The following is an 18234-nucleotide window of genomic DNA, read 5'->3' as shown; positions in this document are numbered from 1 at the left end:
TATTTTGCGCCAACAAAACAAAAATTACGCGAAGGAATATTTTAAAATGCTTTTATTAATTTCAAAGATTCTATGTCACTATTCCTTTATTTCAACCCAAATGTTATCAAGAAAGTCAATTCTTTTTAATATCACTACATAACCACAAAAACGTTTATCGTTTTACGCTTGCGATTTAGTGTACTAATTAATACTACTGAGATTACATAATCGATCGTTGATCGGTTCATAGTCGGTCAATATTCGGTGTCTAATCGGTACAGAATTAGTTGGTATGTCTTTGAAAATGGTGATCATTTTGGTTCCGCGTCGAGTTTTGCTCCTGGAAATCAAAAGACAAAGTATTATACACTAACTTCCTTAACTGTATGAAGGAAAATACTGTTCAAAATACTTACCACCCATGGTTGTGAAAGTCATCAGTTTACTTTCTTGTATGACATCAAAAATGGATCCCACTAGTCGAACATGGTATTGTTTGGCAGGGACAAGTTCCTTGAGGAGGATACTGTTATCTAGAGGACTAGCTTTGACCGCTTGCCAGATGTACTGCACACTCGACTCCTTGAAGAGGACCATAATATCTGATACATTACCATCTGGTATGTCCCAAGATACCTCGGCTCCTGTCCTGGAAGCATTCTGTACCTGGAGATTCCAAACTGTTTGAAAAGACATTAAAAAGATTAGATCAGTGGATCGATGGATCAACGGAACAATGGATCAGTGGATTGATGGATCAACGGAACAATGGATCAGTGGATTTATGGATCAACGGAACAATGGATCAATGGATTGATGGCTAAATGGAAAACAATGACCCCAGCCCTCCTCATATCCTCCTTCCTCCCTCCCTCCCTCCACATCACACACAGTGACACATTAAAAATGGCAACTTCTTACCGCTACTCTTTTTGCTCAATCGTTGATCTATCACTTTGTAGAACGCCGAGAAACCGCTTTTCTCAATTGCAGCATTAGAATGGAAAGTCACGTGGGCAACCCTCTTGGACATTACACTGACTGCAAATGCACTTTTCTTGCCACAAAACCTCCCGCCAAACTTTTTATCGTACTCGTCTGTTACTTTGACATAATCATTACTGTAAGAGAGAGTGAAAATTGAAATGAAATGAAAAACTCTCGAAGCACAAGAGATGACAGGCATGTGGTCTGAAATGGGGAAATGTTACACCCAAGCGCAAAAGTCACGTATCTCGATTGACGTTACCTGCACATGTGACTGCTTTCCAAATCAAACGTCTTGAACACGATAAATATTTCATCAACTCTTCCTTTCTGGGGACAAAGTTTCCAGGTCTTGTGGGTGTTGCTTGTATAAAGCGAATCATTCGAGGCTAGGAAATGACCATATCTTGCTGTGACCCAAACTTCATAACCTGTAGAGAAGAAAGCCAGGCATTTTAATGCTAAATAAATCAGGCTTTTTTAAATGATAACGACGAATCATTTCAACCAAATGTCCCTTGGGGAAGCCTCTGATAAACTGCAACTTGAAATCTAAAGTATTTCATAAAGAAAAATAGTCCCCTTCACAGTTCCCTGCGCCATCTTGAAAGGTAGCTGTGCCTTTGCATCGAAGCGAGACGAACGGTTTGCTTGCAATGAGAGAGACATGTTAATAATTGTCTAAAGTGTTAAAAAGGTCTCTATATCATTGCAAGTTCGCCGTTCGTCTCGCTTCGAAGCAAAGAAATTGCAAAAAACAATTGCACAAATTGAGTTCTGGTTTTTGGATTTCCTCCACAATCCTTCCCAGCTGAGCGGTAAACCCAGCGCGCGAAGCATGAGTGGACAAAATGACCGGCATTAAGCATTTTGGGGCTTGAAAGAGCGAGGCAAACATAAAGTGAAATTGCCTTTTTCTTCCTTTTCATATTTCTGTTCCTTGTAGTCATGTATATTATATTTTAGTCAAAACAAAACAAAAAATATGCAAAAGTTGGGTTACAGTAGACTGAGAATGAGGTTCGGCGGCAAAACAGCTAAACGCGCTGTGATTGGCTGAAACAAAATTCAGGTGAAGAAAAGGAACGTGGGCTCGGAAAGCGCGAATGTGTCTTAGTGCCGCTGACCACGTATGAAACATCACATAATAAAACCAAGAGTACAAAAAGCAAAATGAAACAGATTCATTGTTAAAAGGCCAACCTGTTGTTGCAGATACTTTAGAACTTGCCGGTCCCGATCCACCCCCCGCGATTCCTTTGACCCGGAAGGTATATTTAGTTTTACTGAAAGCCATCGCAAGCTTAAAAGACGTGTTGTTTCTGCCATACACACTCGTCCCTAAAGTGTCGGTAACCTTTCCTCTATTTGGGCTGTAATAATCTATGTAAACTGTATAACCAGTTAAGATCCCATTGACATATTCCTCCGGAATGGGCTCCCACGTGACCAGAATTGAATTTATGCCAGTAGTGGTAGCAGTGACGTTGATTGGCGCTCGAAGTGGACCTAACAATATAATAATTAGTTCATCTAGATTAGATTCATTCTTTTTGTTATAGTGGCTCTTCACTGTGAAATAGCCCAATTTAATCTCACAATTTAAGAAAAGCATTGAAAATGTGTTTTCTTAATGTAAAGTAAATAAATAAATAAATAAATAATACATACATACATACATACATACATACATACATACATACATACATACATACATACATACATACATACATACATACATACATACATACATACATACATACATACATACATACATACATACATACATACATACATACATACATACAAACATACATACATACATACATACATACATACATACATACATACACACATATATACATATATACAGACATAAATAAATAAATATCAGGCGGGAAACAGCCCCCTTAGATCTAAGTCAGGGCACGGCTAACTCACAGATCAAACCCTGAAACAACCTCTGGGCTGAACTAAGTCAGGGCATGGCTAACTCACAGAATGAATTTGAATTTAACTTGTTAGGCCGTTTTGCGGAGGGAGGAAAACCGGATAACCCAGAGAAAACCCTTGAATAAAAATAAAAAAACAGTGAGATCCCTGGCACATGATAATCATGACATGATAACCATCACAAGCCTGGCACTTACGGCCTTGCTTGGTTCTCAGAGTGATGTTTCTACTTCTACGTGCATCTTCCTTCCAGTTTGTCATCGGTGTGTCTAGTGAATCTCCCAGATAAGCCATCACATATACTGTATAGTCACCGTACTTCAAGTTCTTAAAGATTGCAAAAAAGTCCCCATGAAATCCCCTGGAATCTGGACTAATGACGAGTCCATCTTTCTGCCTGACACAGACAGGGACAAAATCGAGGATCTTTTTTTTGTTTTGATATTTATCCCTGACTACGGGTTTATAGTACGGCCATGTTATTCTGATCATGCCAGCTTTTTCGCTCTTGGCTGTAATATACCAGTTTGGTACTTCGACAACTATAAATATACAGAAAATGTGAGAGAAAATAATAAGAAATTTTAATTTTATAGAGAACTGAAGATTTAATGATGTCTTGGTTTGTAGCCATCAGCAAATAAAGTCACATAAAGAGACAACCACCCATCTTTAATTTAATTGACGATTAATTGTTAGGCAGTTAGCTGATTATATATTTAGTCAAATTAGGCTTGGAAATAGACTGTTTGGAGACCATCCCCTACTGTTATACGAATAGTCTAACAGCTTCCTTAATGCCCCCCAAATAGTGACTAGGTTAAGGAAGGGATATAGAAGACGGGCCTATGGCTTTTAAACGTCCTTATCCGAGTAGGCTAAAGTGACTTACTGTCCTCCAGTTTGTCATTAGAAACGAAGTAATCCAGCTCCATGTTCGCAGGAATAAAAAAGCGTTTGACGAAAAGTCGAATCTTGGCAAAGCCAATCATGACGAATTCATTGGAGATACTTGTACAGATTTGTTGCACGGTCTTTCCGTTCGAATCAATGTAGAAAAGAGAAGATTTCCTGTAAAAATAATGGAATCTGTGTCAAATATAAAAGTAATCTATATATTATAAAAACATTTCTATTGATATGTATGTACCATTAGTTTAATTGTATAAAGCAGCTGGTACATATCAGCCTGTGTGTAGATATGTAGTATGTCGTATCATCATCATCGTCGTCTTTAATCATCACCATCGTCATCACCATCGTCATCATCATCACCACCACCATCACATCACCGTTTTCACCATCATCTTCTTTCTCGTTAGCATCATCATTTTCATCAACAGTATCATCATCATCATCCTCATCACCATCACCATTGTCATCACCATCGTCATCGCCATTATCATCATCATCACCATCATCGTCACTATCACCATCACCACAATCATCATCACCATCATTACCATCATCATCCTCTCAATCATTCTCACCATCATCACCATTATCATCATCACTCCGATTTTCCCAATCCTTGGATGACAAATAACTGAGCAACCTAATAAATTCTGTCAAGGATATTACTCGTCACCTTCATGATATGAAACAATACAAAACTTAGAAAACCTAACTTTCTTACCTACAGATAGCGAGTGGGGAAAGGTGGATTGTTCTTAGTGATAAAATTATGAGAGACGTCTTCGATGGTGCTGATATAGTCCATTGACAATCCATCTCACGCGTAGAGAAATATCTTTCTGATTGTATGGTACCTTGCCTGTCTTTAACAACAGCCTTGCATTCTTTTGGAATGAATTAGATAATAATCAATGTAAGTATTCATCCTATGAATCAAGACACCATGATCCGATCAATGGATAGTAGGAGGATGGATGGATGCATGCATGCATGCATGGATGGTTGCATGGATACATGGATGCATGCATGGATGGATGCATGGACTGAGGGATGGATGCATGGATGCATAGATGGATGCGTGGATTAATGGATTAATGGATTAATGGATTAATGGATGGATGGATGGATGGATGGATGGATGGATGGATGGATGGATGGATGGGTGAATGGATGGATAATCGATCGGTTAGCCAATTTGATCGTTGTTTATTCGTTCTTTGGTAAGTGAACTGGTTGGGTCGGGTTGGTTGGTGAAGCATATATTAACAAGACAGAAGGGATAAAGAAAAATGTTATAGTATTTCCTCCATTAGTCCCAGAAAGAAATAAACTTTGAATTATTTACCTTTTGGGCGTCCACAAACTACGCCTGCAGGGTTCGCCCTTTTGCAGTCGTATTTTGGCTTCTTCGTAGAGCATTCCAAAAGACTCGTTTCATATCCTTTACACTGTAAGGCTTCAAGGACATATGTTTGTTTCTTCTTTGTTGCAAAAGGGCTAGCGCCGACTCCGAACACAGCAGTTGGTGGTGGAAAACCTGCCTGACGACAGGCCACCGTTGCATCATCCATGTCCCAGTCATATCCACAAACCACACCCCATTTATTATAACTGTATATCTCAACTTGTCCTTCGTTAGGGATTCGTCCTCCACCAATACGAAGCGTTTCTGGAAAGTGAACGAAAATGACTCATTTATTTGTTAGAATTGTCCACATATCATAGAGTAATGAAGCTCATATTGAGATTTTGCCCGCATGCTTGTGCTGCACAATTGTACACAGGGTCCCCTTCGGGGTGCATTGCACTAATTTCCAACACCGTAAAATCCCCAGGACTAGAATCGACTCGAATCACGACCTCCCGCACTAAAGCCCCAATCCTAAACAAACCGACCCAACAGCGTGGCAGTTAACACATCATCATTAACGTACCTGGTTTCGTACGCACGTATCTGGTGCAGTGTTTTGTAACGGTGTTGTTTTTGTGTAACGCAAGTATTGTCACTCTATACACGGTGTTAGGGGGTAAATAGTCAATCGTAGCTCCAGGAGAAAGGATTTCTACGATGTCAGATTTATAGAATGTGCTGTTGTATACAATCAGATAGTTGTATTCCGAGTCACTTGACTGAGGCGTCCAAGACACGTTCATTTTACCGATCCCAGGTTTTACATTGATGCTCCAGTTGCTTGAACAAGAATCTGACACAAGAAAAAGCAAGAAATCCCAACCATTTATGGTTTACGTGAGTAAAGAAACATAGAAAGTCTCCAAGGTCGTTTTAGGTAGCTGAAACAGTCAAGGTACGGCGGGACGATCGTCTGGGCACGACCTGTAATTCAAGGCGAGGGCGTAGCAGGGCGTGAACCTCACTCGCTCGCAGCCAATAAAATGCGCAACTTTTTCGTGCTGGACCTGTAATGCAATGGGATAGCAAGGCCGTAAACCTCGTTCGCTCTCAGACAATGAAAAACGCGACCTTTCTGTGCAGGACGTAACATCCCTTTTAAACGCACCAGCTATATATAACAAAACAAATAAGACAGCTTTGTCCGTGCTCCGTTCAGTAATGAAGCACTTAGGAAGCGCCGTAAGCACTCAAGAAGTGTGAGAAGCACTCGGCTATTGCTCGGGCATCTCCTTACACTTTATCACCGAACGGAGCACGGAAAAAGCTGTCTTATTTGTTAAATAAAGCACGAGATGTCATAATCAGGAAAGTGTTGACTTTGTATAAGGAATGAATGAAAGAATTAAAGAAAGAAATAAAAAGTGATCCATGTTGTACCGTCGAAGAAAACATATCTCATGCGCATTCCTTTTCCTTCTTTATCAGTTGTGAAAGATGAAACGTAAGTCATGTTTATTGGAAATTTGTCGACAACAAGCCGTTTTGCAGGCGAGGTAGGAAGGTTCTGGTCAACTGCATATAGAAGAGTTTTGCCTTCTCTATTCTTGACGATAAGTTTAGTTAGCCTGTTGAAAAAAAGGCATTGTTTAACACACAGATACCAGACCTCGGTCAGAGCAGATGCTGGTCAGAGATAGAAGATACCACCCGCTCCAACAGCCAATCAGAACGCACGATTTTTAGGAATACCGAACCGGGGGAAAATGATGTTGTAGAAAGTATTATCTTTTATCTCTTTATAATCCAGTAAAATGTTAAACGTTAAGTATATGTAAATGTTTTCGGAGCGTAGCTCCTTCTTTAGACGTGATAAGTTGAATGACCATTAAGCGGTAACTACAGGGTTCCAACAAACATTTGCATAGTGGCAGATTGTCAAGCATGGTGGAATGGGGCTTACGATAAGTCGTCCCTTGTTACAATTAAAATTTTGTTTCCAACGTAAAATTCTCGACTGCAGAAGCGGAAGCTTACCCAGATTTCCTTTTCAAATCGACATGTAGAAATTCCATTAAAACTTTGGTGTTTTGGTTGGCAGGGATGAACGTCCACTCGTGGTGTGCCTGGATCATGGAATAGGGATATCCAGGAGAGATGATAAACCCAGCCTGATCCGTGATGTTACGACGCTCAACTAGAAATAACAGAAAAAAGAAATGAGTAAAAATTTTAAACTTTAATAAAAAATTCTTTTTGACCTTGTTATGATATCTGCGATTAATAGCAAGACCTTCCTCCCTCGTTGATGGCGACCTCGAGTCTTTTATTCACCCCACTGTATACCACTTCAACTTCTTTCTTATTTCTTTTCTTTCTCCTCTCTTCTTTCTCCCTTTATGCATGTCTTTTTGATGCATTATCATGAAATAGCTAAAATCGGCTCAATCTCGTACACAGAGCATGCGTTTCTTTTGGCCTGCGTGTAGAACGATGGCTCTGGCATAATCTATTTTTGGCGCATATCTTGCACCATGAATCACCTTACAACACTTCGAAACGACCTTCAAATGGGGTTTTGCCTCCAACGAGACGCGTTTTCACATCTGAAAATGTCAATACAGATTGTTTCTCCAATCGCTGGCATTTCCTTGAGGTGTGAACACACACTGTGCAAATGGTGGGCGCAGCATCGTACACAACCACAAAATTGCAGCACCTCGAACTCTGCAAGTGCTGCGTGCAACACAGCATTGGGCAAGCAACGTTGAAGCGCAACATTTGTCCCGCGTGTGGGCAAAAAAAACTGTTTGTGATAAAAATACTTCATGCTATACCTTGAGGTGCACGACGCGTTTTACAGACCAAGCCAGCATCATTATAACAAAATTTTGTCCATCCTAAGCTGGCAATTGTACGACACCCAAGAAGGCTCTTTTCTCGACCTGTACATCGTAGTCCCGACAACCATAGCTTGCTGATGCTATTTCCAGGCAAAATCTGTTGGCCTTTCTTTGTAATCTTGGGATAAGTGACCATAGCATGTTTTGCAGCAACGAGACCCATTGAACGACAAGCCACATTTGCATCATTAATATCCCACCAGTAGTTGCCACATACTCGCGTCCATTGACCAGCATGATAGACCTGCACATAACCTTCGCTAGCAGACTTGCCATTAGTAACACGAGATTGTTCTATGATAACAATAAGATATACATAACATAACCTTCACAGAACACATTCACTGCCTTACTTTTACTTTCCTTCATAGCTCACTTACCCTTTTTTGTCCTGACGCGTTTGGTACAGGAATAAAGAGCAGAGCTTTGCTCATTCGTCAAAGGTATTGCTATCACTCGTATCGAGTATTCCCTACTCGGATTCAAGTTATCGATGACCACTGACGTTGAACTTGCTAAGTTTGCACGAACATTACTTGCTGAAGAGTTATACACTACTATATATTTGTAACCTGACTTGCTTTGCTTCGGAGGAGTCTTCCACGAGAGGTCTATCTTTCCAGCTTCACCTTTGGCAGATATGTCCCAACCGTTACTACAAAAACCTACAAGAAATAGAGTTGACAAAAAAGTTTAACAAATTAAAGATGAAGCCAACTTGCTAACCAAGCAGCAACAACGAACTGGATAAATTCTACAAGACAATATTATAGTTTACTTACCTTCTGCTTGTGACCTATCGATAGCTGCATATCTCATACGGAAACCTCTTCCTCTGTCATCTTTTGGAGGTGTCAGAGAAGCGTAGAATATAACTTTTCCTCCTGCGCTCTCTATTATCACACAAACTCCTTTGTGTTTTGAGTTTTTGAGAAAGAAAAGTTCAGTGTTGCTGGAATCTTGAACAGTTGCTCTGAAAGATCTGAAATCCAATCAAAGCATATAATAGATGTTGTTTGATAAACCACTTTTTCAATTTCAAAACAGCTGTATTCTTAAACTGGTCTATTTGCCGTACATACCCGTCACTGTAGGTTCGTAAATCAAGATCATCAAAGCAAACGATTACGTTGGGATTTGGTACTGGAGGTCTGAATGTCCATTCGTAGTTTGCTCTCTGCATGTGCTGTGGATATCCAGGGCTTCTGATCACTCCAGACAGACTAGACACGTTGATATTAACCACTAATGAAAAGGATAAATTAGAGGGAGAAAATACAAATTAACTTTATTCCAAAAATATTTACGTTTTATTATAAATAAGTAATGATATTTACTGCAGTGTATGGCTTACCATCTGGATGGCCACAGACGACACCAGCGTCTTCACCATGTCCACAGTTATTTTCTCCCCATCCACCATGCCGACAATCAGAAAGTGACAACTTATTTCCTCGACACTGAACCTCATCTAGCAATATTTCACCAGATCCTTGACCAAAGTTAGCAAGAGTTGTGGCACCGATGGCGTCTGGCAGCCCCAAGGAACGACACACGACTCTTGCATCATCGATATCCCAGTTGTCGTCACAAATTGTCCCCCACCTTCCGTTGTGGAAGATTTCTACTCGACCTTCTGATGAAGACGATCCTCCAGCCAGTCGTACTGTTGGTCAAAAAAAAAACGTTAACAAATGATTTTACGACACTTTCAAGAATATCGTTTCTGGACTTCCAGCCACAGGTAGTCCAAGTTGAATGTTATTCATTAAATCACAAGAGTAATTAATAATTTTTATTGCATTAGTTATTAATAATAATTTAATATTAATGAATCCAATATGACTATGCGCATGCACGAATGAACGCAATTTTTTCTACTACTCAAAGTGTTAATCAAAAGTGTGCTTAATTAGCTTCGGGTTAAAATGCGTTACGACGTAACCTAGATAGAATAAAGAAGCTTTGAAACTAAATACTTCATTGACGTTTCCAATACGTAACTCCTTTACTCTCCCCGCAGGGAGCCTAATTTAGAAAAAAGTGAGAAAACATCGGGAAAAAATGAATAATTAAATATTTTCCTCCGATTTTAATTTCGCCTTTCAATTTTATCTAAATTGGGCTCCCTGTGGTCTCACTAGCAAGAGTCGACACGTTTGAGCGTAAGCATTGAGTGTGGGAGACATTTTGAATTGAGTGACTTCTCCCCTCCCCTCTTCGTCACTTGCGCTGTTCCCCGACCCCTCCCCTATACCCGAATGTCTTGGCTAGGTACAACATGATGGTAACCGGAAATATTGGATTCAAGTGCGAGAAGTATCTGGAAATGCACCTTGGAAAATGCTTTGAACTTATTTTTCTCTTTTTTGAATAAATGAGCACAGAACGCCGTGCAAAACTGCGACTAATGAGTATTTAGTCATAAATGTCATAAATGAAGACTTTTGATTAGGACGTGGCATTAGTACAATGTCAATCAACTTAAATCACTCAAATTTAGATTGTGTGATGGTAGGAGAATGCAAAAAGTGTAAGAACGCCAGTCATGACGTATCCCAGCGAGATAGGAGCAGATCAGAAACATCACGTACACCAGCTTCTCTCGTACGTTTTAAGACGACTTGCGGAGTAAGGCTTGACCTCAGAGTCCATAAATGACAAACATGTTCCTTTAAACTATTATTCATTACCAAGTAAATGATGAACATGTTTTGGTTGGCCACTCTTTTCAAGAACTAATAAATCTTTTTAAAGTGTCTATCACCCTTCTGACAATATTTACAGTATTGATTCTACATGGGATAAGATGTCGAATAACCTGAAAAAAGTTCATAGTTTGAGTGCAGCTTCTTGAAGTTATGAAGGCTTTTCCATGCCATATGCTAATGCGGTGACGTATGAGGAGGCATTTATGGTTATTTGTTTTTCCTTGTAATTCGAAACACCGGCTTCTATGTGAAAAATAGCTTGCAATAATTTCTATAAAAGCAATGGGCAAAACAATGACGGATTTCAAATTTAATTTATCTGTGCCAGTAAGGTTTGTATATTAAATGATTACTCCTCGTGCGTCACAACATTAGCATATGGCATGGAAAAACCTTTATAACTTCAAGAAGCCGCACTCAAACTATGAATTTTTTTTCGGGTTATTCCACATCTTACCCCATGTAGAATCAGTACTGTGAATATTGTCAGAAGGGTGATAGGCACTTCAAAGATCTACAAAATCAAAAGATCTTACCTCTGCATTCTGAAAGCCTAAAGAGCACGACCAAGACAAGAAATCTCAACATTGCGACTCGAGTATCTTTCAGTGCTTTTCACGTACACCAGACGTTTGAATATGCTCTCCTATCACCTTTACCGTTATACCTACACAATCACTCGGTTATCAATACTTCATACGGAGTGTAATATTATCTGAAGAATTACGTCAGCGTATACCCAGCAAGACCTCGAAACTGAAGCCATTTTCATTGACAATTTTTTAAATAATTTCATGACAATAACATACGATCAATAAATTACTATTACCAATGAGATTTTTTAAGTTAGTTTTACAATATCAATATAAATAAAAACATGATTTCACACAACTGATAAATATTTAAATATGAATAAAAAGAGTAATATTCAAAACACTGGTGCGACTTTTTTTCAACTAAGGTCACAACTGATTTATTATAATACTTAGACAACAGGAAGCCTATGTCTTCGAAGGAGTTTCAGAGGCCCTGAGATGAAAACCGTTTTTTTGGAATCCCGCATATAGTTTCTGTGCATGCAATGTTTTAGTTCCGGTCTAAGACCGCCTAAGACCCTCCAACGAACGAAAGAAAATTTGGATGAGAAATCATGGCGAATTCGGACGCATGGCAGTCTTATTATTCTTTTCTCGTAGATCGAGGCCCTCTTACTTGATGATCAACGCAACGCATAGTTTTGCTATCAGTTCCGTTTTTTACCAGTTTGATTTATGATCAGGCCAAGCAAAAGTCTTGACCTTATGTGTCAAAAACGTACCAAATTTTCGTTAATTTGAAAAAACCTTAGGTGTCCCCCCCCCCCCCCCCTCCTTCCCTTTGCCACGTCATTCTTTTGATGGAGCAATACCTTAGTTTGATAGGAAACAAAGTTTAAACGAAAAAACACTCAGGTTTTGTCGATACCCTGAAACCACTGATCAAAATCAAGGCATGGCTAACCATAGGTCAAATTGGCATTTACTTTGTTAGGTTTTATGGAGGCGGAGCGGAAAATTCCAAGAACACGAGACCCCAGATAGGGGTAAGAGGCGAGATGGACCAGACAGTAGCAATATGGGACACTAATAGAAGTGGGGTCTGTTTGAGCAGGCTCACGTGCCATGAGGGGGCAGTAAAAGATGTCAAATGGAGTGCCTGTGGGAGTCAGGTGCTTAGCTGTGGATATGATAAATGTGCCATGCTTGTGGACCTTGAAACTGGTACTAGTAATAACATTTATAGGAATTTATTATTTGCAACTTACTGACATTCTCCTCTATTTGTGAACACTCAAGTTTTATTTTTTTAATGTAACTATACTTTTATTTTTTCTTTCTCTTTCATCATTTTATATTCTTTTATAGACTTTTATAGCTTTTATAGACTTTAAACACATCTAACTCGACTTCTATTGTTTTTGATTCATAATCTGATTGGCTGACAAACTCGAATGTTCACAGTTACAGTAGAATGATAGTAATAATCACTGTACTTGATTATAATTTAACATTAAGTTTGCATTTAGTTTAGTTTCTAATAAATATTTTTCTATGCCATTTATTCCTAAGGGAAACAGATCAAGAGTTTTCAGCACCAGGGGTATGTGACTCACTTTTTAGGGAAATTATTTAACTATTTAAAACTTGAAGACAAAAACTTTGTTCTGCGCCAGTGTCATGACAATGCAAAGTTTTTCTCTCTCAACATTTGAGTTAACTGTTTCACGAGTACTTTTATTAATTAAAAAGGTTTGCAAAGACGAGGTGACCTCAAAAACAAAGTAATAACTTTATTTTTGATGCGCGCAACATCTTCAGGGTTGCGTCCTTACCGGGAGGTTAAAAAGCATCAAGCGACGTCCTAATAATGACATCAAGCTTGAAGACAACGGCACGCGCATAAGAGGACGATCTCGGGCTGTCTTGAAGCCGCTTCGTCTTTGCTTAATTAATATATTTGATATGAGTTTGGAGAACCAATACGAAAGAGCCAAATTGAAAAGTGATAGCTGACACACCTTCAGCTTACCTCATTAACCAAATAATAATGAATAATATCGGATATTAACAATGGATTCCACAAAGTGGATCTTTTTCCACTGGAATTTAGGAGCCGATTTTTACGGAGGGAGGAAAAATTGGAGAACCCGAGACAAACCCTCGATCCTCGGTTCCAAAACTGCTCTTCCTCGCGCAGCCCTTGCAGCTAAAACTCTCAACGGAAATAACGCTAAAAACTACATTAATCTAATAAAACAAACTCAGAGTTCGTGCTGAGGAAACCACTTAAAATTCAAGGACTATTCAAGAAGTATTCAAGGACCCAAAAATTAATTTTCAAGGAGTATGTCCAGCTAACTATGCCAAGGTTTTAAACGGTGAATGCAAATGGCCGACTTTCAGATTTTCCGATCTTTCTGATTAGATCTATTTCAGAACCATGCAAGTAATGGTCAAAGCAAAAATTCAAGGAATTTTCAAGGAGTTTTGCTAAAATCATAAAATTCAAGAGCTTTTCAAGTGCCCTTGAAAACTTGAATGAAATTCAAGGAATTTCAAGGAGTTTAAGGAGGAGCACGAACACTGCAAACTATTTTTCGCTCAACATTCAACTGTGCTGCTTCACAGACTTCACGAGCTGCACGCATTCCAGTCCCGATCGCTGACTGCACTGTAGCATTCAACATTAGACTGGTCGCCTCTCCAGCAAAGAATAACCTCCCTTCTACTGGTGCTGATAAGTGTTGTTTCAAGCCATAAGTATCAACTGTCTGTGTACTGTATCCTCCTCTAATATATGGGTGTCTGGACCAGTGCTCGTACACAAAGCTTATGAAGTTGTTGGTGGCAGGTTTTGGATCGGCATCGGTCCTAGAAGAATTGCATGCCTAAAGGTCACTTATTTACTGGGCAATTGTTTCATTCAAAAAAGTAAGTTTCCGCAAAGATCAAAACAACAAACTCTTTTGCTTTAGAAATTACTGAAATACACTGTAACCAACAACAAAAAAACTACGAAAAAGTATTTTGTTCAATTCAACCAACATGGTGGAAATGACGTAACGACTTTCAAATGGCTTCCATTTCTCTAGGATTGTGATTGGATAATATTGCTGACATTTTGCGCTTTGATTGGTCCGGACTGAAAGCCAATTGGTGGTCACGTGGGAATGCACCTTCTAAAACTTTAGAAACATTCTTTCTACTCTAATGAAAATAGGATATTCATGAAATTTAGCAAAGTACTTTTCCGTGCTTACCCAAATATTTCGTCTAGTTGTTGCAGAAATTGTTCGCAAACTTCTTCGTCAGAAAGATGAGCCTTCTGTGCAGCTAATGCAGCCGTTGCGAATCCAACACCCACGTGACACTCCTCGCCATCTTCTTTCGGGTTACGTGAATACGTCCATATTTGACTAAGAAACCCTCTGATAGGAAAAATGAGAGTTTTTTCCCGCCAAAAAGGTATTCTAAATCTACAGACTATTTTTAAGGCAGCTCCCATGTGAATAGTGTCGATGGCATGTTGCTTCTTGGGTGGCAAAGGAGGAGAAAAGATAATATCACCATCTTTGAGGATGGTAATAGGTACTGTGACTACCACATAATCTACTGCCAGGGTTTCTCCTGCTCGACTTGTGATGACGACTCCTGGAGTTCGTTTCACACTTATATCTTTCTTTTTATCTGGTAGTGGAAAAAGAGAGCTGATCACTGTCTAGTCCACCCTTTCTTTACCCCTGCCTGGTAGGAAGAGAACAGATCAGGGGAGGGTGGGGAAACAGTTGTACATTAGAAGTAGGTTTATTCTCCCTCCCCTGTTGTGACAAATAATGGGGAGATCAATGAAAGGTCAGGGCAAGGGTGGATCCATCCAGGGGGGTGAATTGGATGGCTAGGCACCCACCTTTAGAGTTGCAAAATAATACAAATACATTATGTATGAATAAAGAATGTCTCACCAATCCACTTGACCTCCTTCACAGGCCAATTCAATCTTTTCTCCACTTTTGCACACTTTTCAAGGTAATGTGAAATTAAAACTGCATATGATCCTTCAAACCTGAAAAAGGGTTAAAAATAACCACTCCATGAAAACTAAATAGTTTGAGAGTATTGATGATTGACTGAAGAGATTTCAAGTGACTGTGAAAAGGCAAGATAACATCAGGCATCATCAAAGACCTTTTCTGAGATTTTCTTCAAACAAGGTGCAAATGTATCTATCTTGGGTACAAACATTTTTGATCATCATGCCTTATAGGATGTCAGTTTGTACGATCCCAAGCTAAACCAGAACATTCCATGTTTATCAAATTCAGAAAAGTCTATGGTAAGGAGCAAACTTTCCCTGATTTCACTTGAGTGACCACTGTACAAAACAATGCATTCAAGTCAAAGTTAGACCTTGTGTGTTTATCCATTTACTGCACTTTATCAAGTCCAATCTCCACTTGTAGACATTTGTTTGTGGTTGGTAAAGCAAAATCAAGAAAGGGCTATTGATGGTAGCATTTGAACCAATCACAGAACACTAGATCAGCGAGAATGTACAGACATGAGGTGACCAACATGATCATAGCATGACACATTTGTACAGTTCCACAAGATCTTCTCTGTTTAAAAAGTACAAATTACCTGTAATTTTCTCCACCATAATCCCAGCAGGCTTTTTTGTAAGCAATTTCTTGGACTCCAATGATGTCCAGTGTGCCTCCACTAGTCTGGCAGACTTTACTGTCAATAATATCAATGGTGTTTTGACTGACTTCTTTTGAACTTAGCCAAGAAGAAAGGTTTCTTTTAAATATACCAAGATCACTATAAATGACACAAGAAAAAAAAGGGAAAAAAAGATAAGAATTAAAGTCCATTTATAATCTTATTAGTATTGCTTCTGAATGGGGTTTTTGTGGTGTTAAGATCATCTGCAATTTCTGTTTAAATAGCCTGCATGTCATTTATATATATATTTTTTTCATTTTATTGCTTAATTTAGTTAGATGTGTTGGTTTATCCACATCAAGCAAGAGGCACAACAAACCCTACTCACATGTGATGCCAAGTGAGGCAAATGCTCTACTACTGTACTACTGTGCTACGGTCCCTTGCTTCCCATACACAAACTACAGTTGTATGACTACAGCATTCGGAACAAGGGCCACAGGTTTGCTAGCCACTGGTAAGTGCTACCCTTGTAAAGCAAGGACATTTTTGTTTAAGTAAACATTCTTCAATCAATTTAATGGCTCTACTGTCTTAATATCTGGGGTTTTCTTTCAACAAGAATAGCCTTTTTATAAAAATAATATTACGTACTTTTTGACTGTGGCATTATCACCATCCTGGTTCAACTTTTCACCCAGACCTGAAATTTCATGCCAAGCCTTGGTAGCATTAAATATGTCAGGTTGATTTGTATCATGACAGGAATAGAGCTTTCCTTCCAAGAATATGGTAATGGTGTAAGGATCCTCTTGATCTATACCATGCGACTGAATACATTGGTATTTATTAATAATGATTAATAAACCTTTAATTAATCCAAAATTTAAAATCACAATCCTCATCATTATCATCATCATCATATTTACATTTGTCAATATTGTTAGCATTTGCATAATGCTCAGTGGGATTAGCACACACCAGGATCAAAATTCGATCAAAGATTTAGACAAGGGCCTTCTGAGTGAATATTGATTAGACAAAATGATGGTGAGGATGTAAAAAGTAAAATAGAATAATACTGAAGAACCATATTAGTTAATGTCAAAATTGTATACACATACTTGTTTGACAGTCCAATTATTCTCCTCCGCAAGCTTATTTATAATCGAGTTTGAGCCATGAATAAAATCAGCTCCCAGGTCTATAGGTGGGAATCCAGGAAATGCTGTCACTGTTTTAATTCTCCCACCTAAGAGATTACGTATGGGAAGCTAAATTATTGAACAGTATTTTGTAATCATTCAATTCATCCAATTCCATTACTGCAAATATGTCATTATGAATGCATACATTATCTTGGGCAAAGCATTAGTGGATTTCAATGTAATATATATTAGCGTAAAAATCATTCTTTCATATTAGAAGCAGAAATATGTAGAGGAAATATATACTCATGATACTGTTTGACACATATTTGAAAAAGAGGAACAATAAATGCACTTATGGCTGTCCTGCAAAATGCTGTCCCTTGAAAAATAATAAGATCATCATTCTGGCCTATAATACTATATTTTGAGACACCAATTTTCTCATAGAAATAATCAATGCCAGCTGTAATATGCCTACAGAAATCATTAGGGGAGACTACAATGAATGACAAATATGGCAAGCCACATGTAGCACAAATCTTTAGCTCCTAAATATGGCACTTATAACTATAGTCAACTTTGGTCGTTGCATAAAATAGTATTGTGTTGGCCCTGATTTACAACGTTTGTACTTTGATATCGAACTGATATTTCTTATCCACAACACACTCGCCTATGTAGTCTGAAGCTTCAAGAAGAACAACATCAAACCTTTCTTGTACTAGAGACGACGCAGCCGCTAAACCTGATATTCCTCCACCAATAACAGCGACTCTTACACGACCATCAACATTTTCTGATTTATTTTCTATGAAGAATGACAAAACATGTGTATAGTAATATGAATTGAGAATCCTAAATAACATATTTAACGCAAAAATCACGTTTAAACGGTCACAACATTTCCTTACTATTTTCTGCACCTTCGTCCGCCATATTAATTTTGGTCCCTGGTATGACGTCACATCATGTGGTAGATGGGAGCTTTGGGCGGTATTGGGATTTCAATATTTTGCGCCAACAAAACAAAGTACAAACACACCTAAAAAAGCAATTTTATTAAAAAAATGAAAAAGA

General features: G+C 38.7%; 2 protein-coding genes across 2 annotated transcripts; both read right to left on the bottom strand.

Moving 5' to 3' along the window:
• Positions 1-37: 37 nt before the first annotated feature.
• Positions 38-11488, bottom strand: LOC116294384 (scavenger receptor cysteine-rich type 1 protein M130). Its single transcript, XM_031701982.2, has 18 exons — positions 11339-11488; positions 9446-9757; positions 9174-9336; positions 8874-9073; positions 8472-8756; positions 8026-8385; positions 7226-7385; positions 6629-6816; positions 5772-6041; positions 5183-5506; positions 4559-4721; positions 3815-3993; positions 3120-3464; positions 2173-2478; positions 1232-1400; positions 904-1103; positions 399-662; positions 38-322 (listed from the first exon to the last, which is right to left on the bottom strand). The coding sequence occupies exons 1-18, from the start codon at positions 11388-11390 to the stop codon at positions 294-296; spliced, it is 3969 nt and encodes a 1322-aa protein (XP_031557842.2). The 5' UTR covers positions 11391-11488; the 3' UTR covers positions 38-293.
• Positions 11489-12192: 704 nt separating this feature from the next.
• Positions 12193-18116, bottom strand: LOC116294342 (uncharacterized). Its single transcript, XM_089040726.1, has 8 exons — positions 18069-18116; positions 17831-17965; positions 17131-17258; positions 16661-16836; positions 15980-16162; positions 15304-15404; positions 14602-15028; positions 12193-14212 (listed from the first exon to the last, which is right to left on the bottom strand). Exons 1-8 carry the CDS (start codon positions 18091-18093, stop codon positions 13906-13908), a joined length of 1482 nt encoding a protein of 493 aa, XP_088896852.1. The 5' UTR covers positions 18094-18116; the 3' UTR covers positions 12193-13905.
• Positions 18117-18234: the final 118 nt, after the last annotated feature.

This window comes from Actinia tenebrosa, unplaced genomic scaffold (assembly GCF_029948245.1).
Source record: "Actinia tenebrosa isolate PJP-AT-01 unplaced genomic scaffold, QUT_ActTen_1.0 PGA_scaffold8__29_contigs__length_14323225, whole genome shotgun sequence".
Taxonomy (NCBI): Eukaryota; Metazoa; Cnidaria; class Anthozoa; order Actiniaria; family Actiniidae; genus Actinia; species Actinia tenebrosa.
The sequence above is the reverse complement of the archived record's forward strand: the minus strand, read 5'-3'. Positions and strand labels throughout refer to the sequence as shown.

What these genes read in the sequence shown, in the direction of transcription:
- LOC116294342 (XM_089040726.1), bottom strand. Translation starts at nt 18,093, where the DNA reads ATGGCGGACGAAGGTGCAGAAAATA. An exon ending in GGACGAAGGTGCAGAAAATA is followed by an intron (nt 17,966 to 18,068) that starts GTAAGGAAATGT and finishes CATTCTTCATAG; the next exon opens with AAAATAAATCAGAAAATGTT. An exon ending in CAACTAGACGAAATATTTGG is followed by an intron (nt 14,213 to 14,601) that starts GTAAGCACGGAA and finishes CAATTCTTCTAG; the next exon opens with GACCGATGCCGATCCAAAAC.
- LOC116294384 (XM_031701982.2), bottom strand. Translation starts at nt 11,390, where the DNA reads ATGTTGAGATTTCTTGTCTTGGTCGTGCTCTTTAGGCTTTCAGAATGC. An exon ending in CGATAGGTCACAAGCAGAAG is followed by an intron (nt 8,757 to 8,873) that starts GTAAGTAAACTA and finishes TATTTCTTGTAG; the next exon opens with GTTTTTGTAGTAACGGTTGG. An exon ending in AACGCGTCGTGCACCTCAAG is followed by an intron (nt 7,386 to 8,025) that starts GTATAGCATGAA and finishes TGTTATTTCTAG; the next exon opens with TTGAGCGTCGTAACATCACG.